This window comes from Oncorhynchus gorbuscha, linkage group LG17, assembly GCF_021184085.1.
Source record: "Oncorhynchus gorbuscha isolate QuinsamMale2020 ecotype Even-year linkage group LG17, OgorEven_v1.0, whole genome shotgun sequence".
NCBI classification, from domain to species: domain Eukaryota; kingdom Metazoa; phylum Chordata; class Actinopteri; order Salmoniformes; family Salmonidae; genus Oncorhynchus; species Oncorhynchus gorbuscha.
The window spans coordinates 42,640,779-42,668,451 of record NC_060189.1 but is presented as its reverse complement, the minus strand read 5'-3'; the positions used below and the strand labels follow the sequence as shown (position 1 = coordinate 42,668,451).

At 41.0% G+C, this 27,673-nt stretch overlaps 3 protein-coding genes across 6 annotated transcripts in view; 1 reads left to right on the top strand and 2 right to left on the bottom strand.

The window, feature by feature from the left end:
- The window catches only part of syne1b (spectrin repeat containing, nuclear envelope 1b), a 118,924-nt gene extending 116,327 nt beyond the window's left edge, over positions 1 to 2,597 (top strand). The window contains 1 exon segment of the mRNA XM_046308716.1: positions 1,294 to 2,597. Within this exon segment, the coding sequence (XP_046164672.1) occupies positions 1,294 to 1,534 (241 nt within the window). The 3' untranslated portion in view covers positions 1,535 to 2,597.
- ccdc170 (coiled-coil domain containing 170) lies at positions 2,479 to 11,929 on the bottom strand. 3 transcript variants are annotated; one of them, XM_046308721.1, is made up of 11 exons: positions 11,787 to 11,929; positions 11,545 to 11,676; positions 6,703 to 6,885; positions 6,259 to 6,444; positions 6,056 to 6,181; positions 5,616 to 5,816; positions 4,566 to 4,739; positions 4,105 to 4,254; positions 3,696 to 3,785; positions 3,240 to 3,443; positions 2,479 to 3,096 (listed from the first exon to the last, which is right to left on the bottom strand). In XM_046308721.1, the coding sequence occupies exons 2-11, from the start codon at positions 11,599 to 11,601 to the stop codon at positions 2,827 to 2,829; spliced, it is 1,641 nt and encodes a 546-aa protein (XP_046164677.1). In that variant the 5' UTR covers positions 11,602 to 11,676; positions 11,787 to 11,929; the 3' UTR covers positions 2,479 to 2,826. The 3 variants fall into 3 exon arrangements, with proteins under 3 accessions (XP_046164677.1, XP_046164676.1, XP_046164678.1); XM_046308720.1 differs by having other exon boundaries at positions 2,482 to 3,096; positions 3,696 to 3,788; XM_046308722.1 differs by lacking the exons at positions 11,545 to 11,676; positions 11,787 to 11,929 and adding an exon at positions 7,619 to 7,798 and having other exon boundaries at positions 2,482 to 3,096; positions 3,696 to 3,788.
- Positions 11,894 to 24,382, bottom strand: LOC124001716 (A-kinase anchor protein 12-like). Of its 2 annotated transcripts, none has more exons than XM_046308717.1 (3): positions 24,112 to 24,382; positions 18,046 to 18,146; positions 11,894 to 17,797 (listed from the first exon to the last, which is right to left on the bottom strand). In XM_046308717.1, exon 3 carries the CDS (start codon positions 15,182 to 15,184, stop codon positions 11,894 to 11,896), a length of 3,291 nt encoding a protein of 1,096 aa, XP_046164673.1. In that variant the 5' UTR covers positions 15,185 to 17,797; positions 18,046 to 18,146; positions 24,112 to 24,382. The 2 variants fall into 2 exon arrangements, with proteins under 2 accessions (XP_046164673.1, XP_046164674.1); XM_046308718.1 differs by having other exon boundaries at positions 14,722 to 17,797.
- Between the last annotated feature and the right edge of the window lie 3,291 nt (positions 24,383 to 27,673).

The window sequence follows — 27,673 nt, the reverse complement described above, 5'->3', positions numbered from 1 at the left end:
TACAGGGCCCTTAACGCTCCTTTTCTACTGCTGATGGGCACACACAGTTTTTCTTTTGAATTGCCAAGCCAGCAAGTGTCTGCAATGAACAATGTGATGGCAGCAAGTCTATCTCTCTATTCCTTTCTCTTTCTTTCTCTTGTGTGTGACATCTCTTCTATTTCACATAACTAATCCACCATCTCCCCCTCGTTCCCCTCAATCTGCCATCTGTGGGTCTCGCCTCTCAGGTCTCCATTTGTGAAGTGTTAGGAGGGGCTGTGGGGGGGGGGATTTTGGTCACAGTCTAGAGTCTAGACGGTCAAACCTGAGGGTAAAACAGACATCAGTGTTATCTACACACATATTGTTAGTAATCATTTTAGAGTAAGCTAATTTCACAGTTATAAAATAGACCTCAGAGCTATGTAAAACAGATCAACATCAGGTATCACATTGCCGCAAAGTCACTGTACTGTAACTCTTCTCGGCTGTTGTTTTGTTACTTTTACATCCCTTGTGCATTGTCCAAAAAGGTTATTTAACGTATTTCGTAGCGATTTAGTGTTCCGGTCAGAGCTGAGATCAATTCAGGAAATTCAAGAAGCCCTCATTGCTTTTCGGTTTTCAGTTTACTCCCTGCATTGACTGATTACGGTTCCTCTCAGTTTGACAGCAGCCAATGTTTTTCACAGTCAGATGAGGCTGTATTACGATGCTTCTGCTGCTGACTAATGCTATTAAAAAAAAGAGCAGAGCTACAGCTACCCCCTTTAAAACAGACTGCTCTATGCTGCTATGCTCCTGTCTTGGCATGCTATTTTAACAGGATATAAACTCATCAGTGAGACCCTTGTAGGTCTATCTAAATGTTCAACTGCTCCTTTTTGTCTCGCATCCTAACACCTCGCATCCTTTAGAAAGGAATGTCAGCTCCACATATTTATTTTATGGGCCGGAAAGGATTGTGTTCCTTGAAAATGTTTGTCAAGTGATGTTCAAATGACTCAGTGTATTGATCACAGATATCGTTTGGTTATTCGATCATGTTTGTGGAGATACACAGTTCGTCATTGTAATTGTAGTTCAAGAACTGCCATACCGTAGTTCCTCAAGATCATTTGGCATAGTTTATATCTTATAAGTAAATAGTTTATTCATTTCTTTTTTGATTCTAATGAATCTACCTACAGTACATACGGTATACTTGGATGGATGTGTGGTCTGGATGCAGATCCGTAGCTCTACAGGTGTCATAACCTAAATCTACTTGGCTTGGTGTTGTTGTGTGCTCCCCGAATCGTGTTTAATCAGGTCTCCCAACGTCGCTGGGTCCGCTTCCTCCCCTTCTGAGGCCGAGGTGATACCATCGTCATTCCTGTACCGCGTCCTGTGCGTGGCAATGCCCCTCCAGTTGCTCCTCCTCCTGCTGCTGGTGGGCATGGCCTGCCTGGTGCCAATGTACGAGGGGGACTTCAGCTGCAGCCAGTCCAATAACTTTGCCCGTTCCTTCTACCCCATGCTCAAATACACCAACGGGCCCCCTCCTGTGTAGTCTATCATGACAGACCAAACATTTGGTTCTGGGTGCCGAGCGAGATTACTTCCGGTATATTCCAGCCTGGCCCTGGCATGGAGACGAACCTGAGGAGGACAGTTGGGGTTTTTGAACATCATCACAGTCTGGGGTTTTTAATTGTATTGGAACAGTTTCAATGCTCCACTACCTTGCAGCTTCCATGAAGAATAGACAGATAAGCAATGCCGTCATTCGGCTCCTTGTGCAAGAAACATAGGAACCCAAATCTCAAACTGATCTTTGGACGTGTCTTCTTTGTGTGGTTGGAGTACAGCAGCTGTCTTTAACGTATCTTTTGTGGCTGATAGAATCACTCATGTCATCTTTTAGTTGTCTGTCATGTATAGACGGGAAAAGCATTTTTTGGGAGCAGCACATGTAAGAACCAAAAGTGTTTCTGACTGCAGTCAGTGGATATCAACTGGATGCTGGAACTGTTGGGTTGAAACACAGCTGCCATTTGACACCTAGTTCAATACAGAACATGTAACCTGTGAATTTGCCTGTTGTAAACCATTGACAATTTGTAATTTAACATTTTAAGATGACTTTCATTGAATTTATTTTTTACATGTATTTTGGCATGCAGTTATAATCTTTGATTTTAATTATGCTTTTACTTGATACGTGTTGAATAGTTGATTTTTTAAATATGAAATATGAACTATACTGTGTGTGAAGAATCTATTTAATCTGAATTGTGTTTTGAGTGTGTATGTAAAACAAATGAAATAATGAGTTGTTTGCTCTAAACTGTTTGACTGTATAAGAAACCTTTAAAAATATGAACTGTATGGAAATAATGTACTGAACACATTTTGTTGTTATTTTTGTAATTGAAAATATGGAAATGATCTACTTACTATTAATCAAAACTATAACGAATTATAAAACAACTGTATATTTTCTATGGCTCTGTGCGTTCAGTATTACATGTATAACAGTCCAGGATTACTTAACATGTTCTGTACATAATATAAATGTATATCTATAATGTATATCTGAGCCTAAATCACAAATATTGAATGCCAAATTCTCATTTTGATTGTGTCTTTTATTTAAAATGGCTGATTCAGTGCTATTGACTTGACAGTAAGTGGATCTGACTTTGGATACGACATAAACTCATGTCAAATCCAATTTCAACGGGCAAAAATATATATGATGCATCTCAAATGAATACATTTTGATCATTTAAATAAATCATTCATATCATACAGGTGCCTGTCCTGAGCAGAGTCCTCAGGATGAGCAGATGTACGCTTCGTTCACAGGAGAGCATCGGGGCCAGTGGACCTCTGAGAGAAAGCTGAGCGGGATGTGACAGACCCAGAGGTATCTCGGTCCTGGAGCTGTAGGAGATGGTGGTTCTGGTAGTGGGTAGGACAGGGCCAGGACAGGGCCAGAGAGTGGTGGTGGAGGTCATGGTGGGGGTGAAGCAGGCTCTCCAGAGATTTGATGATCTCATAGTTTGGAAGGGCCAGGGCTGAGACATCCAGACCTAAAATCTGAGAGACCACCATACGGAAGTCTACCAACTGAAACAACAGAGTAAACATACCGCCAGTCAGGTTTCGGGTGGAATTTTTCTGTACTCCTCAATCAAATTATATTATGTGTGCGTGCGTGCGTACATGTGCATGTTAATACGACTATGTATCCATCCATCCATCCTCCCCACCTCTCTCTCTCTGTCAGTGAGCTGAGCCAGGGTCTGTCTAAGGCTGGTCAACTGCTGCTGGGCCTCCCTGGCCAGATGCTCCTGGCTCTGTAGGTCTGTCTTGGCTGTGCTGAACTTCTTCTCCACCTTGGCCTTGCCCTTCTCCAGGTCCTCCAGTCTCTTACTCTGCTCCGCATTGGTCTGACTCTGCTCCAGGACTTTGAGCTTCGACACATCATTCCAAATTGGACATGAATGTATTTTGATCATGTTACTTGACAACAACATAACATTAGAAAGTATAGTCTTTAAACAATTATTCCCAATTTACTTATAAGACAGTGCTTAGGGGTTTTAATAACCAACTTTTATTCAAACTCAATATGCAATCTTGTAGCTACAGGAAGTTGCCAGGAAATGAAGTTATATGACTCTGCCTCTAGAGGATGTGTGGGCCTGAGCTGTCCTGCCCTCTACCTTCAGCTCGTTGGTGTGTGAAAGCTGGGCCTTGAGCTCTGTGATGGAGACCTTACTGGATCCTAGTTCCTCCTGTAGTCGCTCCACCTTCTTCTTTAGGATAGAATAGATACTTAAGATATAATAGGTTCTTTAGATACAGTAGAATACATACTTTATCGTCAGTTTAGTAAGAAACAGAAATGTGTCTTCTGTCTATCTTAACCTCGCCCCTGGATGTGGAGCTTTAGGGGTTCAGTTTTAGGGGGTAAGTGCCATGCTAAAGGGCACAATGGCAGGAGCTAGTACCTGGGATCACAGACCAGCAGCCCTTCAGTTGCCGGTTCAGTTTCCACTTTTTACGCCTGTGCCTGGGGCTTGAACCAGCAACCTTCTGGCTACTAGCCCACCCCTCTAACCTCTAGGCTACCTGCATCTTCCGGGCGGTCACATTGGCGTCGTCTCGCTGCATGGCCAGGGCTGAGCGACTTCTCTTTTCCTCCTCTAGCTCAGACACCTTCCTCCTCAACAGCTCCATGTGGAGCTCCTTACTCTCCAACCGCTCCTTCTGGATCTTCAACTGCAGGTAACATGGTATACGGTAAACATGGTAAACAGGTGTTTAAGCACGCCATACAATGATACTAGTAGATGGAACAGTAATGATAGTAACTAGATTGACATAAATGTTGGCGTGCGATCCATTATAAATACTGTACATTGTGGAATGCGGATCATACAAAAATGCTTGAGTTTTGTTTTATACAATGATGTAAGGTGTGACAATGTACACAACGATGTAAGGTGTGCAAACAACCCTCTGACTATAAACAAATGATATGTGCACTCTTAAGTTGTTGGTTCAGTAGCTACTAGTTTCATTTTGTGTACCTTTCGCTGTTGATTGTGGGCCAGGGTCTTGCTCTCCACCAAAGCCGTCCCTTCTAGTTTGACAAGTTGCTCTGCCCGAGACAGAATGAGCTGAAGCCTCATGTCGTAGCCCAGGTCAGTGGCGATACCGTCTACTTTCATCCTCTCTGACAACTGTTCCAGGAACTGCTCATACTGCATGGAAAAACACAAGGCCCATATTTACAGTGTCTCGGAGTTGGAGTGCTGCAATTTAGCCTTTTAAATAATATATGCCATTTAGTAGACTCTTTTATCCAAAGAGACTTAGTCATACATGCATACATTTTACGTACGGGTGGTCATAACGAATAAGAGTTCTTAGATGCCTGTTCTTAGATAAGTACTCCTACTCTGGGGACACTTTGAATACAGGCCAAGGCAGTAATATCTCTGCTATTCTAGAAACATCCAAATCCATTTACAGTAAATGTACCATTATGATTTTAGTACGAGGATGGTCGTGGTCCTGGTCCTATTAAGGTGTATTCAACTAATGACATCAATAAGGGATCATAGCTTTCACCTGGATTCACCTGGTCAGTCTATGTCATGGAAAGAGCAGGTTTTCGTAATTGTTTCGTACACCCAGTGTACATTTTACATTTACATTTTCGTCTTTTAGCAGACGCTTTTATCCAGAGCATCTTACAGTTAGTGCATTCATCTTAAGATAGCTAGGTGGGACAACCACATCTCAGTTATAGTATGTCAATTTTTCCTCAATAAAGTATCAGAAAAGCCCATGCTAGTAGGTAAAAGGAGTTGGTTCATGAAAGGCAAGGGTGTAGTTGTTTAGATATTTTTTGAGGAGGGGGATTGGGTGCTGTGGGATTATTTACTATAGCGTACTATAGCATGGAGGTATCAATAGTGTTATATACTACCGTAGTTATATGTTCTATATACTGTGTCTAACATTAGTTATAAAGACTGTTATCATTTTGGGGAGGGGGGGGGGCAGCACCAGTGGAGAAATGTGTGGTGTTCACCTACTGCACACTCTACATGGTTGCCAGTGTGCTCACTCACAAGCTGTCTGTCATGACTCAGCCCATCTCGGTGCACGTCTGAAGTCATCAGCTCAGCTTCCAAACCCTGCAGCCTGTTGCTGAGGTCTGTGACCTGTTGCTCAGCCAGCTGGGCTCTCTGCAGGGCACTGTGGTGGAGCTCTGTCTGCCTGGACACATCCTCACGGACCTGGGACAGCCTCCTCTCCATCTCCTCCGTAATCTGACAGGAAATATTGGCGGCCAAAACTTAAAAACACAACTACTGATGAAGAATAACTACTCAAGGTTATTGCAATGCGCACCCACTTTAGGCTATCGTTCAAACATTGTATCTCCATGTATAAAATGATTGAAAATCCTGATTGATTATCTATCAGTATCTTATATTCTTGCCTATTGAAACTGTCACACGATGTAATAACAATGTAGCAGTATAAGAACAGAAAAAACCCTACTTACCGCTTTCATACGTTCCTGCCTGGTGCAGAGGTCCCCGAGTCTCTGTAGTATTTCCTCCTCAGTTGGCATGGAGAGACCCAGCTGCAGAAGGGCCCCTACCTCCCCCAGGAGGGCCTGCAGTCTCCCCTGTGAATGGAGTCTCAAAATTTCTAGAATCCTTCAAACTGGATTTCTGGGAAAACCTGGGAATATTGAAATCCTACCTTTGTAGCCTGTTTTTTCCCCTGGCTGGTCTGGAGTTTCCCTTCCAGCTCCTGGATTTGCCTCTCCAGGCACCCTGCCTCTTGCTTGGCTGCCTCAACCACACGTTGATTGGCCTCCAGCCTCTCTGCTAGACTCTGGTTCTCCATATCTGTGCTCCTCTTGATCAGCAAGGCACTATCTAAATCCTGGAAGACATATTTTGATAAGGAAATGCAAAATTGCAACAAATAACCATTTACTGTACATAATGCATGTATAAAGATTTAACACATTAATTGATGCTTATATACACAACAAAGATGACGGTAGTACACTACTGAAACAAGCCAATTCCAGGCTGTACTGCCCTGGAAAATATATATCAGAGCGAGCAAAGTACAGCTCGTATCAGCACAAAGTGAAAAGCGTATGTGTTTTAAAAGGATGCACATATGGATACATACCAGTCTGAGCAGATCGAGAGCCTCTGCACTGCCTGCTGTGTTCCTCCTCTCCCGGGCCACCTCTGCCACCAGTCTCATCACCGTCTCTCTGCTGGCTTTACACTCTACCTCGTAGGACCTCACACTCTCCTCCAACACAGAGACCCTCATCCTCAGTCTGTCCCTCTCAAGGCAGGGCTCCACCTGGGGACACATTAAGCAGGGCACAATGTTGTGGAACAAGTTAAATATGTTATGTTAGTAGTCTCCTAGTGGCGCAGCGGTCTAAGGCAGCGGATCCCAGGCTTTATCACAACTGGCCATGACCGTGAGACCCATAGGGCGGCGCACAATTGGCCCAGCTTCATCCGGGTTAGGGTAAGGTTTGGCCGGGGGGGGCTTTACGTGGCTCATCGCGCTCTAGCGACCCCTTGTGGCAGGCCGGGTGCCTGCAGGCTGACTCTAGTTGTCAGTTTCTTCCAACATATTGGTGCAGCTGGATTCCAGGTTAAGCGGGCAGGTGTTAAGGGACACAATTTGGCGGGTCATGTTTTGGAGGAAACTTCACCTCTCCCAAAACCTGTTGGGGAGTTGCAGCGATGAGACAAGATCACAATTGAATATCACGAAATTAGGGAGAAAAAGTGGGTAAATTTTTTTTAAATTATAACAATATGTTAGGTTATGTTAAAGGACAACTTTACAACCTAATTTTCATTACCTGTGTATATGTGAAAATGGCAAATTACGTTTTTTTATTTAAAAAAAATATTAGGTAAAAAAGTTATACCAGATAACATCATTTTTTTTTAACAGTGATTTTCAAACACTGCGATTTGCGGTGACGTTTGCAGCAACAACAAAACAAAAAAGTCCTTTAAGTGTAGAACAAACATGCAGAATAAGGTCAGCTCTATTCATGACATTTCTATTTTACCTTATCCAGTTGTCTGCCTTCTGTTGCGGTATCAATACTTTCCATTTTATTTCTCTGTGTTATCTGTAGGTCGCCTTATATATAGAATAGATATAGGTGAGAGTTTTGGGTTGGGATTTCAACCAAGTGCTATACAGTGCTGTTTCCAGGAGTCTCCAGGCAACAGAAAACATTGTCTCTCGTTTCACCACAGGGGGTACTGTTGTTCAGGATCCCTTGCTTCAGGATGGCACTACGACGCATCACTGCAACCAGAAAATACCGTAGCTGTTCAAATGAAACTTTATGCACAACAAGCTTGCGTTCAAATCTCAAACTGTTATGCGGATCTAGTGTGACTTAACGTAGATACTGTAGTCATTTTAACATGACAGCCATTGAAACATATTCTTGCTTGCAAAGCCTGATTTGGTGAGTTATTTTCTTTAGGTTAGCTAACGTTAACGTTACATCAAAGGTATTTATAACTAAAGCCCCTTCTGTCTGGTTACATCCTCATTCATTTGAAGCTCGGTATTTAGCTATAGTGCCTTGCACGTGCTAGTGCACGAACCTTAGCTACATCATGGAAGGTTTGATTTGGGATAGTGATACTCTCCTGCTTTATTGTGAGGATCATGAACAGCCACAATATAGTGACCTCTGACCATAGCTAATGTTGCCCAGAACGTTTATTGTAATCTATCTAGCTAGCTATTGCATGCATTCCCATTCAATGCCAGTCAGCCAAGGTCAATCTTCCTGCCCTGCAGTATATATAGCTAGCCATATTAATGTACAGTACATTGCCAAAATGCATTTCAATATGTAAAGGTTTTATAATGGGGTCCTTTTGAATATAATAAAACCCATAGTTGTTCCCATCATTATTCAATATTTCACTTTTATTGATTTAGCTAGGCAGAATGCTTATGTTTTCTCTTCTGTTTACATTCCTGTGTACAGTCCCTCCATGCAGATAACATGCTCCGGACCCTGTTGTGCTGTCTGAGGATACAGCAGCCTTTGAGGAGTAGGACATGTTCCGATGACTTCACCCCTGTCAATATGTCGGACCCTGTCCGGCTGCATGTGACTCCACCTAGAACTCTATTCTATCTATATGTTCATCATAGGACCTGTCATTCAAACACACACACTCCCAACAGCATCAGAGGACTATCAGAGGACACAGGAAGCGAGAAGTTTCGTAATGTGTCACCATGTTTCAGCACTGGTGTTGTGTCGCCATCAGCTATCATTGGTCATTCCACCTCCACCAGACAGTTGGGTGTCAGTATACAGAGGAGGCTCTATTCAACGGCCCCTATTAAACCAGTGACCATGCCTGGAAGTGGGAAGAAACTTCCTAAAAACCCTAGGGCCAAACAACCATCCAGAACCAATCAGCCGACCCCAAAGGAGGACAAGTTGATGCCGTCCACCAATCAGATTAGAGGACTGGGAGATGCCTAATGGATGTATCTATTTTATTTATTTAACCTTTGTGTTTTTTGTAATAAATAAATACATTCCCTAGGGTTATTCAACAATCAAAATGATTTGTAGAGCAATGACAGTCAACACAGTTACATGCTTGGTTCGCATTAGTTGTCACACAAGTATGAGGTCTTTTCGGGAAGGTAGAAAGAATTGCGAATGTGCGATTCGTCACTTTTGAATCGATTTTCTGACCGATGCATGCTACATATGGATGGTTTGTGGTCCATGGACCGACGCAGTCCTATTTTAAACATTTGAATAAGGAACTGATGCGTATCGGTGCGTCATTACATCCCCATCATTAATATATGCATGTTTTTTGGGGCATTATATGCTTGTGTTTATATTTTGAGTTGAAACTTTAAATTGCCTATATGTATTGATTCACTGTACGTATTTATATATTTGCAGACATACATTTCGGTGTATTTCTTCATTCTGGCAAACTGTAATAATTCAACCAAACAATCCAATATCTCATCAACCCAGTGACTTGTCTGGAAAAAGCTGAGCCTATTGCCTGGCACTGCAGGTCATTTAGAAGATGCTAATTGTCTGTGGTCTTGCCATGTCAAATGTTATTCACATTCATATGAGCCATGAATATCTAGAGCACATACTTTTGGTGACAGCTGTCATCTCCTTATGGTAAGTTTGTTGTGTTTGATTTTATAAGATAAAGTAGACTGAACTAACTTGCGTATTGTCATCACGTCTTGGTGTATTTAGTATAGGTAGAAGCATAGTGACAGAACCTTAACTCATCTGTAAGAAAGGCCCCAAGAGGCTCAGAGTGGTCCTTCAAGCCGGATGTAAATAGTTTTCATTTATTTCATTCACAGCTTTGAAATATAAAAGTGTTCATGCAACTATTTTATGTTTTGCATTTAGTTATTAGTTAATATTACATGTGAAGATAAAGAGGAATATATATATATATATATATATACTGAGTGTACAAAACATTAGGAACACCTTAATATTGAGTTGCACCCCCTTTTGCCCTCAGAACAGCCTCAATTCGTCAAGGCAAGGCATCCCACAGGGATGCTGGACCATATTGACTCCAAAGCTTCCCACAGTTGTTTCAAGTTGGCTAGATGTCCTTTGGGTGGTGGAGCATTCTTGATACACATGGGAAACTGTTGAGTGAAAAACCCAGCAGCGTTGCAGTTCTTGACACGCATTTAAACCGGTGCACCTGGCACCTACTACTATACCCCATTCAAAGGCACTTAAAGCTGCATTATGTCACTTTTTTCACTAACTGGCCAAATTCATATAGAAATGTGTGTTATAGATCTGTCATTGTCATTGAAAGAAAGTCGAAGAAGTGGTAGATCTGTTACATGTGCACTTATTTCTCTGCCTGCCATTCTTAAGTTTCGTTTTTGTGTCTTTTACTTTCAGTTTTGTACACCAGCTTCAAACAGCTGAAAATACAAAATGTTTGATTGTGGAAAATATATTTTAGATGGTACAATGATTCTCTACACTATACTTGCTTGTTTTGTCACAAACTTAAATTAAGCGAACTATTAGAATTTTATCAAGCAGGAAATGGCAGAGCGATTTCTGCATAGCATCTTTCAATATTTTGTCCATGTCTCAATTGTCTCAAGGCTTAAAAATCCTTCTTTAACCCTCCCCCCACCCCCACCCCCCCTCCTCCCATCTACACTGAATTTGAAGTGGATCTAACAAATTACATCGATAAGGGGTCATAGCTTTCACCTGGATTCACCTAGTCAGTCTATGTCATGTTCTTAATGTTTTGTATACTCCGTGTATATTCACAGGCAAAAAAATGAATACACAAATATAGTTCTGTTGATAAGTTTGTCTGTGACCGATACATCACGTAACTCGTGATAAACACACATTTTGTTTTAGTATTTTGGTCTGTGTCAACTAACCATCGCAGTGCATAGTTTGAAAACTTGGCAATTCAACTATAATTCTGAGATAATGAAGATGGATGGCAATATTCTTAGGAATGATGATAAATGTGATACAAATTCTAGTCACTACACATGACTAGAGCAAATGTTGTATTACCGTTATGTGCTGAGTCGAGCAAACATTTAGTGTCTGACAGAAGACACAGTAACAACGCAAACAAATCTACATACCTGTATATCTAATCTCAGTTTGTCTTTGCATTGTTTTGGTGAGCAGTGGGGTACGTATGTCCTGTGTTGAATGTAAGTGTTGTTATGTTGATAAATGGAAGGCTTCTGTTCAACCCACAAATTACATTAACGCTAAAGAAAACTCACCTCAGATAAATATACTCTGTAGAAGGACAAACATTTTAACATAAATATTATATAATATACATTATTGTACCTCCAAGTTCTGATAAGATGACTTGGTTGTATTTAAATAAGTAGAAGTAATTTACACATACAGTTCAACTTTGATATAATAACATTGTAACTAACATGAATGTATTCAACGATCCGAAGGATGTCTTCATTAGCTCCGTTGTGGTGAGTCATCCTTCATGTGCGGACTTCTATTTTCTCTTTCATGTTGTTCTTTGGTAAGTCCGGCACTCCTTTAACTCGTTAAACCTAAGAGAAGAAAGTTCAAGGAGACAAGTTCAGGAGACATTATATTTGTGTACTTCTTCAAGTACTTAAATACTATGTAGAATAACAAGAAATGTAAAGGACTGACTTACCAGTTTGGTGGAATGGCTGCAGTCTTATTAGGTATCACCTCCAGACAGAAAGCTTTGAGGCTCAAGTGCAATATCAAATATATCTCCACTGTCCTGTAGCGTCTTCTCTACTCCTCTGTTTTTTTGCTTAGAACCTCCAAGATACTGGATTTTACCGTGCCAATATCTTCCTCAGCATCCAGCCACAGTTCTAGGTCATTCTCTTCCTCTATGTGTGGGTTAGACCCTACTGCATTGGTCATTACCTGTTCTGTTTCAGGGTTTAGGGTGTACAGCACTGTTGCAGGTGGGGTATGAGGTGCAGTGTCACTGGTTTGCTCAATTTGACTGACTTCACAAAGTTGAGCACTTTCCATTGATTCTGTTAGAACACAGTCAGTATTCGCAGAACTGTTTGCAATAGTACTTGCACTTTCTATTGATTCTGTTAGAAGGCTGTCAGTATTCACTGCAACTTCTGCAGTAGTACTTGGAGGTGACCAAATAGCATGCGGTGGTGACTCTAATCCCGCAGACACAACTCCAGTATTTCTGGGTTTAATGTGGACATGGACATGGGATTCAATAGATAGTCTCTTTTCAAACGACTCCACTGATTCCTTTGCTGATTCTACTACCATTCCCACTAGTTCCTTCTCATGCCCGCTAGTAGAGTCTGAAACATCAATGGCTTGATCTACTTCAGAATAAATCATGAATTCAGCCTCTGTTCCAAAAACATCTTGCACATCTGCCTGTGAACAAGACTCTGCAAATGTAGTGGGAACTGTGTCATCAGGTATGCTGTTGAATTCAGAAGTGGGCTCTACAAATGCCTCAGGAGTTTTTATATCCTCACGTACTGTATCAACTTCGAGAGCAATCGAGGGCTCCGTTTCTTTTTCTGAAGGTTCTTGTGCAATTCCCTGAGTATTAAGATCGAAGTAGTTTTCAAATAAATTAATTGTCTTTTGCACCTGTGCAGTTACATGTGGATGTCCTTGACTCTCTATAACTGCGACCGCTGGTGTATTCTCTGGTGATTTTGAAACTTCTGCTTCACTCGATAATTCAACTTCAGCCTTTTCACTTGATTGTGGTACAGCATTGGGGTCTTCTGATGAGTTCTGCTGCACATGTTGGACAATTTCCTGAGTTATAATACTGCTGGCCTCTTCAAACATGTCGTCCTCAATCTTCTCAGTGGCATTCTCACCCTCTCCTTCGTCCTCCATTTTGTCACAAACGTCTATGACCTCTTTAATATCGGTTGAGGAAACCACCTCAAGTGCTGTCTCCACAATAGCTTCAGCTGAACCCTTCTCAGCATTTGCCTCTGTTACTTGTACCTGGATCTCATGACCCTTGACATCAGTTAAGACAACCTCAAGAACTGTATCAACAATTGTTTCAGCTGATTCAATCTCTACATCCAACCCTTTCAATTGGATCTCATGATCAGTGACATTGGTTGAGTCCATTTCAAGCCCTTGATCAACAATTACTTGAGCAGACTTTAACGGTGCATCTGCCACTTGTACTATAATCTCGTGATCATCAGTTGAGCCCACCTCACAGGTTGTATTAACATTTGCTTCATCTGATTTAATCTCAGTGTTCACCTGTTGTAATAGAATCTTGTGATCATTTGCATCAGATGAGCCCATTTCAAGCACTATCTCAACTATTTCTTCAGCTGACTTTAGCTCTGCATCCGTCACTTGTACTTGGATCACATGGCCATCAACAAACTGTGCTGAAGGCAAATTCTTCATCACAACCATGTCCTCTACCTTTAGTGTCTGAACCATAGCAGAGCATATGAGTGGTCTTAGAGCACCCAAAGGATCTTTCTTCTTTGGGGATTCTACTTCAGGTGCCACTACAGCAATCAAAGTTTTCAGAACGTCCTTTCTTTCAACCTGAGCTTCTTCTGAATTAACGGTGGTGACAAGTACTGGTCTTGCTTCTTCAAGTGGTCTTAGAGAACCCACAGGATCCCTTTTCTCTGGGGATTCTACTTCAGGTGTCACTATGGCAATCAAACATTCCAGAACGTCAGATGGTTCCGACATTGAAACGTCATGCATTGCAGCTGTGACATCTTGAACCTCACATGTGATTGTTTCTATAACTGGTGCATTCTCATTGTCTGCAGCATCCTCCGCAACATCGAGGAATTCTGCTTTCTCTTCTTCAAGAGTGAACTCCGTGAGAGGTTGTATGGAGATAAGTTTGTCTGTGAATGATACATCCAGACTCTCTGTATCAGGCTGTGGAGTTTCTTCTGCTACCACCTTTTCGTCAACCTGAGCTACACCTTCTTCTGAACTAATGTAGGCTACAAGTTCTGGTCTTGCCTCTTCTAACTCATTGGGTGGGTCCTTTTCAGTTTCTATGAGCATGATTGGATTTGATTCATCTTCAGCTTTGTGTAAATCATCTGTAGTGATTCTTGCAGCATCAGACTCTTCAGTGTCCTCAGGTGCCAACTCTGTGGGTACTACCTCAGTGACCTCAGATGGACACTCTACCATAGGAGTCACTGGGCTTTTATCAACAAGATCAATTTGTTGAGACTCTTCACCTGTGCGGATTTCAACTGCATCTGATTTTTCATGAGCTATCAAAACTGTTGCTTCCTTCTCTTTTGGTGTGTGTAATATTTGTGGAGAAACTGAAATAGCTTCCAGATGTGGGCCTTTTCTATTTACCAATGAGAGAGTTTGGGTTCTGCTAATGGTATCAACAGTCTCATGCAGAAGTAACTCTGTATCCTTTAACTCGTATTCTATTGGGACAGGTGTTGTGCTGCCTGATGTTTTGGGGGACTCATCTGTCAGCTGTGACACTGCTGAAACCATTTCTGTTGTTTCTTCATCTAGAGGTTCTGGGGCAGTGACTGCTTCAGATGTCAACTCTATTAGGTCCTCGGCTATGGTATCGTCTTGAGTGGCTTCTTCAGGTATATCACTAAGTTGCTGATGTTTACTTATGAATTCCGTAAGGTGCTCAAAGTTTTTCATAGCAGTGGGGGATGTTGATGGGGCCAACTGTTCCACAGTATATTTTGCCTTCTCTGCTTCAGTGGGCAGGGTGTCTTTGGGTATGGTCGATTCGGTGAAAGTGCTAGAGACGTCTGGCTGGGTTTCTTCTTCTGTTATGTGTAATAGAGTTTCTATAACAGCCTCAGTTGATATGTTGTGTTTCTCTCCTTGCTCTTCTGCATCAAACTCTGACATGGGGACCACTGCTGGCGTTTCAGAGTCCTCCTCAAAGTCCGATCCAACACCCATATCTGCCTTGTCAGAAGAGATTGGTTCCTGCTTTTCTCCATGCTTTCCCTTTTTGCGTCCAGGGATGAGTTTCTTTAGAGAAAAAGAAGACTTCTCTTTGGTGATTTCGATGCCAGATTGCATCTGCTCTGGTGAGTTAACTTTGACAGCCTCCTCGGTTTTTGCCTTTGTTTTGGGGGTGATCAGCTTTTTAAGGTATTTCCATGTAGACACCCCTTCACTCCCCAGGGACTTCCAACTTGCTCAGGGAAAGAGGTAAAATGTTCATAGCCTCTCTCCTGAGAACTGTCCAATGGCGACGCTGCAGTGTTTCCTGGTTCACTTAGTATTTTACCTTCATTCATGGGTACTTGCTCCTCTGAGTCCGATGTTTTTCTGCCCCTCCTCTTTGCAGATCCACATAGGAAAGCCTCCCAAGAAACAGATATCTCAACCTTTTTTTTGGGCTCTTCTGTGATATGTTCTAGTACCTGTTCCCCTTCACTTTGCTTTGGCTCCTCATGTAAGCCTACAAGTGCTGACTCATCCTCACTCTCAGAGGATCTTTTGAGATGTCTTTTGGGTGTCATTCGTTTTTTGAAGGAAGTCCAGGTACCATCCTTCTTCCTTTCAATGTCAGAAGTTACATCATCTGATTCGTGGCTCAACCCAGCCTGAGCAGACACATTTACCTGATCTGCTGATAATTCATCTGGCAGAGAGGCAGTACTTTCTTCTTTCTGGTACTCCACTGAATCTGTGGATGACAGTAGATCCTCAGCTACATGCTCACCAGATCCAGTCAACTTGTCTGGTTTACTACCTCTCCTCTTCCTAGTAAGCTTCTTCAAACCAGCCCCAGACAAGAGCTTCCTCAGTGGACTTCCTTGATTTTTAGCTTTCTCTTGTGAGCTAAGAAGTTCAGCTTCATTTGAGATAACTGTGTGGAATCCCCAAGAAGAAGACTGCTTGTCAATAATATCCTGGACTGGACTTCCTTGGGTTTTAGCTTTCTCTTGAGAGTTAAGAAGTTTAGCCTCATTTGAGGTAACTGTCAGTAATACCACAGGAGCTGGCTCCTCTTCAGGAACATCCTCTGTGACTGTGACAAATCCCCAAGAATGAGACTGCTCTTCAAGAATTTCCTGTGTTTTAACTTTGTTTTGAGAGCTAAGAAGTTTGGCTTCATTTGTTTCAAATTTATTTGTTATAATGGTTACGAAACTCCAAGAAGGACACAGGTCTTCAAGAATATCCTGGACTGAACTTCCTGAACTAAGAAGTTCAGCTTCATTTGAGATAATTGTCTGTAATATATTAGTAGCTCTCTGCTCTTCAAGAACATCCTCTCTGTTTCCACTACTTTTAGGGACATTACTCTTAATGAGTTTGGGGACATTGGATGCCTCAGCCACTAGGGAATCTGTTACTCCGGCTAACATTGTGGCTGCAATTTCAAATTGAAGTTCTTTCTCATTTTGTTCCCCCTCAACACCTGGACTGATCTCCTCTTTTGTTTGTTCTTGTTCAAGTCCAGCTTCCTCTGCTGTGTTTATGTCCTCCTGTTTTTCAATGCTTTGCAGTTCCTGTTCCTTCTCAACGGTCGCATATTCGGGCGTTTCCTCTTCTATAAGCTTTTTCTTTTTCTTTAAACCGGCAAAGATTCCAGTAGTGAAAAACTTCTTAATTGGGGATATAATTTGTTCTTCAACATTCAGAATGGTTAGTGCTGGTGCCTCTGTCTCTTCGGTTGGGAAGACTTCCTCCTCTACTTTCTCCTTGACTTTGTCCTTAGATTTCTCATTGACTTCTTCCTTTGGTTCCTCTTTGGGTTCATCCTTGGATTCGGTCTTGGGTTCTTCCGTAGGTTCTTCTTTGACTTCATCCTTAGGTTCCACCTTGTATTCTTTTGTGGGTTCTTGATTAACCTGCTTGTGTATTTGTCCTATCAGGAAAAAATGTTTCAATGGAGACATTTCGTCAACTTTCGGAACCAGTGGGGCTGGTGCCTCTGCCTCTCTCTCTACTTTTGCCACTTCTTCAGGTGTGACTTCCTCCTTAGGTTCTATCATTTCTGTGGTATGTTCCTTGGTGGTTTTATAGAGAAAATGTCACAAATGTGAGGTCTGTCATCATATGGCAAGAGGTACAATCATCAGCAGGTTCCTCTGTTGTGTCATCAACAACCTCATTCGGTGCATCGTCGATATGCGCTTCTTCTAGTGTGTCATCTAGAAGCTCTTTTTGTGTATCATCAGTAGGCTCATCTGGTATATCATCAGCAGGCTCTTTTAGTATTTTGTCAACCAGTTTTTCTAGTGTATCATCTAGAAGCTCTTTTAGTGTATCGCTAACAGACTATTTTGGTGTATCACCAACAATTGATTTTATTGTTTCATCAGTCAGATCTGATCTGCTCTTCTCCCCAGCATTATCTATAGTGGTCTCTTTTGTGTCCTTGATATCCTCAGGAGTTCTTGCTTCCATCTACTTTCTTAGGGCTCACTTCTTCTTGTGTTGTGTCAGTCTTTTTTCAATGTAAATTTTAAACCAATTGAACTGAATAATTTTTTTAAACGTTCATTGACTTTATTTAATTTAACTTCTGTTTTAGTCTCATTTGTTGATGCCTCATCGTCTGCATCTGGTGATTCCTTCCCATCATGTTTTCCAGAGGTGGTATCTTCTCTGTGAGAGTCTCTATCGTCTCCAGAATGTCCTTATTCTGAGAAATGATAACTGAATTTGTCTCACCAACTGCAATGAAAAAACAAATATGCATTACCCAAAACTGTTAAATTACCTGATTCATACAAATAACCTATAATTATAAACTACAAATAAACTCTTTACAACCACATATATAGCTTAATGTGAAGTGTTCACCATGATCGTAACATTGCAAGAACATGAGGAAACAACGGAACTCTTTTTCAAAGAAACCAAAAGTAGATCCTTTCTCATACACACACAAATGAACTCTCGTCCACACTGTGATGACTCACCGTCTGCAACGACCCTTGTCTTCACACAGTCCGTTGACCACCTCAATCTTTCCCGCTGCTTTTTCACTCAGCCCGGACATCTGTCCATTCTTTTGGAGTAACTAAAACGGAGAAGGGAACATTTTGAGATATATATATATATATATACACATACATACAACATGACTTGACCTCTGGGGTGGGGCGGGTACTAAACTAGCATATGGAATTGTTGTAAGATAACATGGATCATTTAACTATTTGATTTTTAATTTTATGATCTCTTTCAGGTATCTTCTTTTTTTGGTATGGAATATATATATACTTATATATATATATATACTTTTTTAAATAAAATATAAATGCATTGAATAACACATTCATAAATGTAAAAAAAAGACAGGAAAACAATTTATAATAATGAATAAGTGTTTTGAAGTGTCTGTCCTATATCTAGGAGATATATATATTTTTTTACATATATTTATTTTAAGCCCTTATTTTTGTTGGCACAAAACTACCTGCTTACTTTCATTCGTGTGTATGGGTTACCTTCAGACATGACACTAGTGGGGCCATGGAGCAAAATGGAGAACACCATCAAGTTCGTGAGAGTAATAACATAAAAGTTTGTAGGCCCATTTTCGGAATGTCTCATGGTCTGACACACAGCTGTAGCTCAGCCACCTTCCTCTGCAGATGTGGAAGGCCAACATAGGCAGATGATATCTCCAGCTTAATTTCTTTATGGGAATGTTTGTATTATGTTAATTAGATTGACAGCTTTTAAGACTGCAATAGCAGTACTAGTGCATGAGTCATGTTATCCCTTAATGTTATTTATTGCTTTCAACTTATCAGGAACCAGGACGTCCTCTATGAAGTTATGATCATTTTGCATGCAAAGAATCTGAGAATTTGCCACCTCAGACAAATAAGCTTGGAAGATTTGTAGAACTTGGGTTGCTAAAAAGGAATCTCAGGCACAAATGTTTAACAGTAGTGTTTGTGCTGGGTTGAAATGTATTACAAGGAGACACCGATGCTGCTCGTCATTCTGTGACTACGAGACAACAAAGAACAATGGCAAAAGGGCCTCTGTCTCATCTTAAACATGTCAATGTTTTCACTGGTGGTCCACTTAAGAACCCGACAAGTGATTCGCGTGGCTTGTGCTAGCAACTTGCTTTTATTGTTTTGTAGAATCTAAAGTGGTAAAATGTTAAGGTTTATCAATAATTTAAAAAAGAAACTTTCGCCTTATAACCGACGTCTCGAGTCATTACTCTGAAGATAGTTAATCTCTAATAAGATTGCAAGAAAAATGCTGACCAAAAGCACACAGTAAAGTACAAAGTCTTCATTTATTTCTATAATGTGATAATGTTCAAGGTTTTCTACACCGTTTTTTGGACCAATATGCATGAGACAAGGTGCAAAATAAACATTGCACAATGGTTCCTCGTGTCATTACATCGCTTTTACGTTGTGACAAATTCTTGTGACTTTTAGTGACGTACTCAACAACCCACATATACTTTCCCTGTTTTGATGTCTGTCCTAAATGGTAACAACTAAATAGGGTGCCAATTGGGTAGCATCCATGTAGAGACACTTGGCTCCGTTGGCTGGACCATAGCTGCTGCTGACTCATGATTCTATCCATCCCTGCTGTGGAGTGGTCCTTTAAAACAGCTCACACACACACACACACACACACACACACACACACACACACACACACACACACACACACACACACACACACACACACACACACACACACACACACACACACAAACCCTCAGCAACAAAGCCATTGTAGTTGTTTCTTTTTAATCCCTTGAATATCTAAATTGGTAATCAAGTGGTAACATTTGGTAATAAATGATCATGAATAAGCTTTTAATGAATGAATCTATTCAATTTAAATCTCTATTATCTATTTATAAACAACGACAAAAAAAGTAATTATTTGTCAACATTTGTGAAGCCTTTGTAAGCATCTACACATGTTAAAAGCATGTATAATGGCTTAATCTGGAAAGGTATTATACTGTGTAACCTAAGTATTTAATGAAGATTTTGAGTCCTCAGACACAGCTAACAGACTTCCTGCTCACCCACAGCTGAGCTCATCGTGTCTTACAGTGCAAAGATAATCAATGCTTTATAAAGAGTGCAGACAAGGTGAAATTCTATCTCTCTCTCTCTCTCTCTCTCTCTAGGGTCACACACTTAATTTAGGGCTAGATTCAATCCGTATCGCCAAAGTTCAGCACTATAGCTCAGTTGAAATGTAAAGGTAATTACCGATTGAGCCGTGATTACAGTCAGCGTTTACCGTGAATGCAGTCTCCGCAAACGTGGCAACATTGTCTTTAAACTTCAATCGCACTATAGCGCTGAACTTGGGCTATACGGATTGAATCAAGCCCTTAGATACATCTATGAGTGGAAGGTCACCATTCCACTAGTAGCAGTTTCCACTGGTATTCTGGTATTCTATTCAATGGTCTCCAACAACTGAAAAGTCAAACATGGACCATGATAGTGCAAATAATGAATGGACCCTCCAATGAGACAAGAAGATGGTATCTCTTTAAGGTTAGTCCCATTGAGGAAGACATATTATTCTCAGGGAAGACCTGACTAAGAGGCAGCATAATAATAGCAACACACAATCAAATCATTGACTCGCAGAGAAGTGTCAAAAAGGACTGACACAATGTGTAATTGAATATGAAAGAATATTACAGTTTACTATAGAATACTGCAGTGCTTACTATAGAATTGTGTAGTAAACTGTAGTATACTTAAGCAATAAGGCACAAGGTGTGATATATGGCCAATATACCACGGCTAAGGGCTGTTCTTTTGCACGACTCAAAGCGGAGTGTCTGGATACAGCCCTTAGCCGTGGTATATTGGCCATATACCACAAACCCCCAAGGTACCTTATTGCTATTATAAACTGGTTAGCAACATAAATAGAGAGTTAAAAATAAATGTTTAATCATACCCTTGGTACAGTATACGGTATATACCACAGCTGTCAGCCAATCAGCATTCAGGGCTCGAACCCCCCAGTTTATAATATACTACACACTGTAGTATCCCTTGATCATTTGTAGTATACTGTAGAATGCTATAGTAAATAGGCCTTTTTACAGTTTTATCTGCAAAAACCACTAGTAAATACTACAGTAATGTTTGCAAAAACACAGCAGTTTTGTAACTTTAGTAATACTACAGTATTCATGCATAAATAAACTATTGTAATTTTCATGTGGGATAAATCTGAAAAATTTGCTATGAGATTGTATTGTGAGAATTATATTAACTCCAAGTTATTAGAGAGAGCCTACTAAGAAAGTACAGGGCTTTGTTTGTATTTTATTTATTTTTATTTAACCTTTTATTTAACTAGGCAAGTCAGTTAAGAACCAATTCTTATTTACAATGACGGCCTACCAAAAGGCCTCTTGCGTGGACGGGTGCTGGGATTCAAGATAAAAGACATATATAGAATAAAACACACATCACGACAAGAGAGACAACGCTACATAAAGTGAGACCTAAGACAACAACATAGCAAGGCAGCAACACATGACAACATAGCAAGGCAGCAACACAACATGGCAGCAGAACACGGTACTAGCACAAAACATGGTACAAACAAGAAAGGGTCTAAACCACCTGACCCAGATGTTTTTTTGGGGTCAAGTTTAGGGAGCTCCTTCAGCACCTCGGACCCAGTGACCGCCTGCAGGGAGAGACTTTGTAGCAGGGCAGGCGGAAAAGAGGGAGGAGCATCGGGGCAAAAAGAGGGAGGAGCATTAGAAGGGGTTCCCATTTCCCCTGAGGAAATGTTGGATGGGCTAGGAGCCATGGCTGAGTCAAATAGGAATCCTGACTTAATGAAGTGGTGATTAAAGAGCTCAGCCATGTGCTTCTTGTCAGTAACAACCACATCATCAACATTAAGGGACATGGGCAGCTGTGAGGAGGAGGGTTTATTCTCCAGATCTTTCACCGTTTTCCAGAACTTCTTGGTGTTAGACACACAGAGAGCAAACTGCTCCTTAGAGTAACTAACTTTGGCCTTCCCTGATAGCCTGAGTGCACTTATTTCTCATTTGCCTGAACGAGAGCCAGCATGCGTGTTCCGAGCCTTTCGCCTAATGCAATGCTTGAGGTGGAGTAACTCGGCAAGATCACGGTCGAACCAGGGGCTGGAACTGTTTTGAATTCTTATTTTCGCTATGGGGATGTGTTTGTTAACAATACCACTGAAAATATTTTAAAAATAAAGTCCAAGCGTCTTCGACAGAGCTGATTCTATACAATTTCACAGCGGCCAGTTCATGAAGGAAGGCTTGCTCATTAAAGTTTTTTTGCAAGCGTCTATGACAAATCAGGAGAGGTCATTTCACTGAGCAGCTATTATGAACACGGGCTGTAAAACAGGGATCACTACGGTCAATACAGAAAAGACCAGACTGGTACCGATCAGGATTATTTGTGAGGATAACAACGAGGAGAGTAGCCTTTTCTGGGTGTTTGGAGTCATACCTTGTGGGATTGGTAGTACTCTGAGAAAAATGTAGGGAGTCCCATTGCTTTGAATTGAATTTATTTTGGGTAACAGACATATAACACAAAATGTTCAATGTGGACCCAGAGGATATCACTTGAAAGTATTAATTAAAACAATTGTTTCCAAAGTGGTTCTAGATGGTAAAAACAATAACGCATATAATGATTAAAAGGCTATACAAAATTAGGACTTGGTCAGGTGGTTCAAACATGTACCAGTTTAGGTCACCTCGCAGGACAAATTCAGACTTAGTGTAAGGGGCCAGGAGAGCGTTTAGGGCAGGTAGGGTACAGGCCGGTGCTGATGGAGGACGATAGCACCCAGCAACAATCAACAAAGACCTATTTGAAAGTTTAATGCTTAAAACCAGCAAATCAAATTATTTGGGGACAGACTTGGTGGAGATAACCGAGCACCGAAGGTGATGCTTTGTAAAGCAAGTCAATAGGAATAAACAAAAGAATAGCCTATATGTATCAGGCCATAACTATGACTAAAAAGAGAACATCAAATCAAACTTTATTTGTCACATGCGCCGAATACTAGAAGTGTAGACCTTCCCATGAAATGCTTACTTACAAGCCCTTAACCAACAGTGCAGTTCAAGAAGAGTTAAGAAAATATTTACCAAATAAACTAAAGTAAAAAAAGAAAGTAGCACAATAACATAACAATGACGAGGCCAAATACAGGGGGTACCAGTACCGAGTCAGTGTGCGGTTTAGTTCATTAATTTGAACATGTAGGTAGGGATGAAGTGACGATGCATAGATAAACAGCGAGTAGCTGCAGTGTACAAACATATGGGGGGTGGGGGTCAATGCAATATTCCGGTGGCCATTTGACATGTTTTACATCAGAAATATTGTATCATTTCCGATTGTAAAACGTCTTCTCATACATATGGCTAATATATATCCTGGAAAGATAATGGTTGGACAATTTCCAGTAGTGAAAATGTAACCCTTTGATTTTATTACCTAGCTTATTTCCAGTGCCATTTAATTCATTTAAATACTTGGGAATGAAGTGGAATACTTTGTGAAGCTGTGAAAATAGATACTGTATCAAATGTATTGTTGTTAAATGGGGTCGGTATCTGGCACTGGTGCTCACTTCAATCAACTGAACGACCAACCTTATCTCTGCAGCCCGACAAAAACAACACTTCACAGACAGTTGAGAAACATCGTCTCTTATTGTGAGGCTTTAATTGGCCATATAAGCCTTTCACTTGAATGTCAGGAGACATATACAGGTTATTCTATTAACATCGTCGAATAAAAGCCTACCATTTAATAAGATACATGTATAATTACTGTAACAGTGTGGTGATTGTTTATGCACTCCTCTGTCCATATTTAAAACGTTCCCTAAATTTCACTTCAGCTATTTAAGGACAACATCCCCTTGATGATGCTGTAGATATAGAAATGTGTTTCCTGTTGGGTTAGTTATCAATACATCAATCTGCTATTTAGTTTTACCTTGGCATCTGGAGTCTCGCCATCCTGTAGGTTGTTCGCACTCTCCTCCTCATCTGCTTTAGCTTCCTCGTCGTCGCACTTGCGGCTATCCTCCCGCTGCTGCGCAGATTCAGTCGACCCCATGAACAGAACTGTAGCGGCTCCCGGTCCTGTCCGGTACTGTGTGAACAGATACCGACTTCAATGGCACAGAATATCCCCCCCAAAATGAAAACAGCCGCAAAAGCCATTGGGTATGGGAGCTGAAAAGGAAATAATTTGCCCGCGCTACAGACGGCTATATCGGTCAGCTAATACAGGGCTAGTAAAGGCCCAGTGCACAACTTTTGGGATATTTATTTTTTCTTCATATAATAAAAAAAACACAAAAAAAACTTTGGAGATATATATTTTTACTTCATATAATTTTAACGCATAAATCAAATTAGCATAATAAAAAATCCCCAAAACAAGCTGTCCGTTTAAGATAGTTATATCTGTTTTTTGCATTGGATGAGTCTCATTCCAACGCATCCTACGATGTCGCACTTCCACATATGCTGTCAGAGCTAGAGTGGTGTTTGTCAGAACATGAGACATCAAGAAATTCGTTCTTCTCACAAAATGTTCTGTTGCGTCCAAAATGTTTAGCCTACAGTCGTGGTCAAAAGTTTTGAGAATGACACAAATATTAATTTTCACAAAGTCTGCTGGCTCAGTTTGTATGATGTCAATTTGCAAATGCACCAGAATGTTATTAAGAGTGATCAGATTAATTGCAAGTTCCTCTTTGCCATGCAAATTAACTGAATCACCAAAAAACATTTCCACTGCAATTCAACCCTGCCACATAAGGACCAGCTGACATCATGTGAATGGTTCTCTCATTAACACAGGTGTGAGTGTTAATGAGGACAAGGCTGGAAATCACTCTGTCATGCTGATTGAGTTCGAATTACAGACTGGAAGCTTCAAAAGGAGGGTGGTGCTTGGAATCATTGTTCTTCTTCAGTCAACCATGGTTACCTGCAAAGGAAACATGTGCCGTCATCATTGCTTTGCACAAAAAGGGCTTCACAGGCAAGGATATTGCTGCCAGTAAGATCTCACCTAAATCAACCAATTATCGGATCATCAAGAACTTCAAGGAGAGAGGTTTAATTGTTGTGAAGAAAGCTTCACGGCACCCAAGAAAGTCCAGCAAGTGCCAGGACCATCTCCTAAAGTTGATTCAGCTGTGGGATCAGGGCACCCCCAGTACAGAGCTTGCTCAGGAATGGCAGCAGGCAGGTGTGAGTGCATCTGCGCGCACAGTGAGGCAAAGACTTTTGGAGGATGGCCTGGTATTCAAGAAGGGCAGCAAAGAAGCCACTTCTCTCCAGGAAAAACATCAGGGACAGACTGATATTCTGCAAAAGGTACAGGGATTGGACTGCTGAGGACTGGGTGAGGTCATTTTCTCTGATGAATCCCCTTTCTGATTGTTTGGGGCATTCGGAAAAAAGCTTGTCCGGAGAAGACCAGATGAGCACTACCATCAGTCCTGTGTCATGCCAACAGTAAAGCATCCTGAGACCATTCATGTGTGGGGTTGCTTCTCAGCCAAGGGAGTGGGCTCACTCACAATTTTGCCTAAGAAAACAGCCATGAATAAAGAATGGCACCAACATATCCTCCGAGAGCAACGTCTCCCAACCATCCAGGAACAGTTTGGTGACGTACAATGCCTTTTCCAGCATGATGGAGCAACTTGCCATAAGGCAAAAGTGATAACTAAGTGGCTCGGGGAACAAAACATCGATATTTTGGGTACATGGCCAGGAAACTCCCCAGACCTTAATCCCATTGAGAACTTGTGGTCAATCCTCAAAGCGGTGGGTGGACAAGCAAAAACCCACAAATTCTGACAAACTCCAAGCATTGATTATGCAAGAATGGGCTGCCATCAGTCAGGATGTGGCCCAGAAGTTAATTGACAGCATGCCAGGGCGGATTGCAGAGATCTTGAAAAAGAAGGGTCAACACTGCAAATATTGACTCTTTTCATCAACTTCATGTAATTGTCAATAAAAGCCTTTGACACTTATGAAATGCTTGTAATTATACTTCAGTATTCCATAGTAACATCTGACAAAAAATATCTAAAGACACTGAAGCAGCAAACTTGGTGCAAATTAATATTTGTGTCATTCTCAAAACTTTTGTCCATGACTGTACAAACTGTTTTAACCCATATGGAAAGGTGAAACTCTCACGAACACGTACACAGGCCTCACCAGACTTGTCTGAAGGTCCCCCCACAAGCGTCTTGGAACTAGTCTGAAGTCAGTGCCAACTTCTGTCTCTATTGGCCGAACGGTTTGGGCTACACACTAATATGACCCCTCTGTGGAAAAGTGAGACTCTAATTAACATGTCCACAGGCCTCATAAGACTTGTCTGAAGGTCCCCTGGTACCAGTTGAAAAAATTAATGGAAGTATATACGGAGACTGTTCATTGCCAAAAATAAGGGGTTAAATACATAATATACACAATAAATTCCTGATCTTTCTTATATCTCTCAGATATACAGTATGACAGACACTCCAGAACAAACTTCCTTTAGATTTTTTAGGGGTTTTTATCTGTTGTTCCATGTAGTGACTCTGTTATTCAATATGTTTGTATGGGCTAATAGCAGTAAGGCAAAATATAAATAATTCAAAATCAAATAGCAGAATTATCCTTCGTATAACCTTAAAACAATTCCATATAGCTTAGTAGAACCCTCTACCCCAACTTAGACAGGGCTTGGGCTTAGACTGTCAACCAGTGTGAAATGGCTAGCTAGTTAGCAGGGTGCTCGCTAATAGCGTTTCAATCGGTGACGTCACTCGCTCTGAGACCTTGAAGTAGTTGTTCCCCTTGCTCTGCAAGGGCCGTGGCTTTTGTGGAGCGATGTGTAACGATGCTTCAAGGGTGACTATTGTCTATGTGTGCAGAGGGTCCCTGGTTTGAGCCCAGGTAGGGGCAAAGAGAGGGACGGAAGCTATACTGTTACAAACGCAACATTTGGAGGAGATGCTTATGCTTCAATAGTTCCATCTTGTGCCACTGTCTGGCTTTAATTACAATTAATAATTGATATTTTGGATTCAAGTTAAAGAATTTGACTAAATCAAATCAAACTTTAAATGCACTTTAAATAAAGTTTTAATTGATTTACGTGAAAACCTCACCGGCCATGTTGCGTGTGCGAGCGTTGCTAAATAAATGTAAGGTGCCTTCAGAAACTATTCACACTCTTTACTTTTTCCACATTTTGCTGTGTTACAGCCTGAATTTAAAATGGGTTAAATTGAGATTTTGTGTTACTGTCACTGGCCTACACACAATACCCCATAATGTCAAAGTGGAATTATGTTTTTAGAAATATTTACAAATTAATTAAAAGTGAAAGCTGAAATGTCTTGAGTCAAAAAGTATTCAACCTCTTTGTTATGGCAAGCCTAAATAAGTTCAGGAGTAAAAATGTGCTTAACAAGTCACATAAGTTGCATGGACTCACTAAGTTGCATGGACTCACTAAGTTGCATGGACTC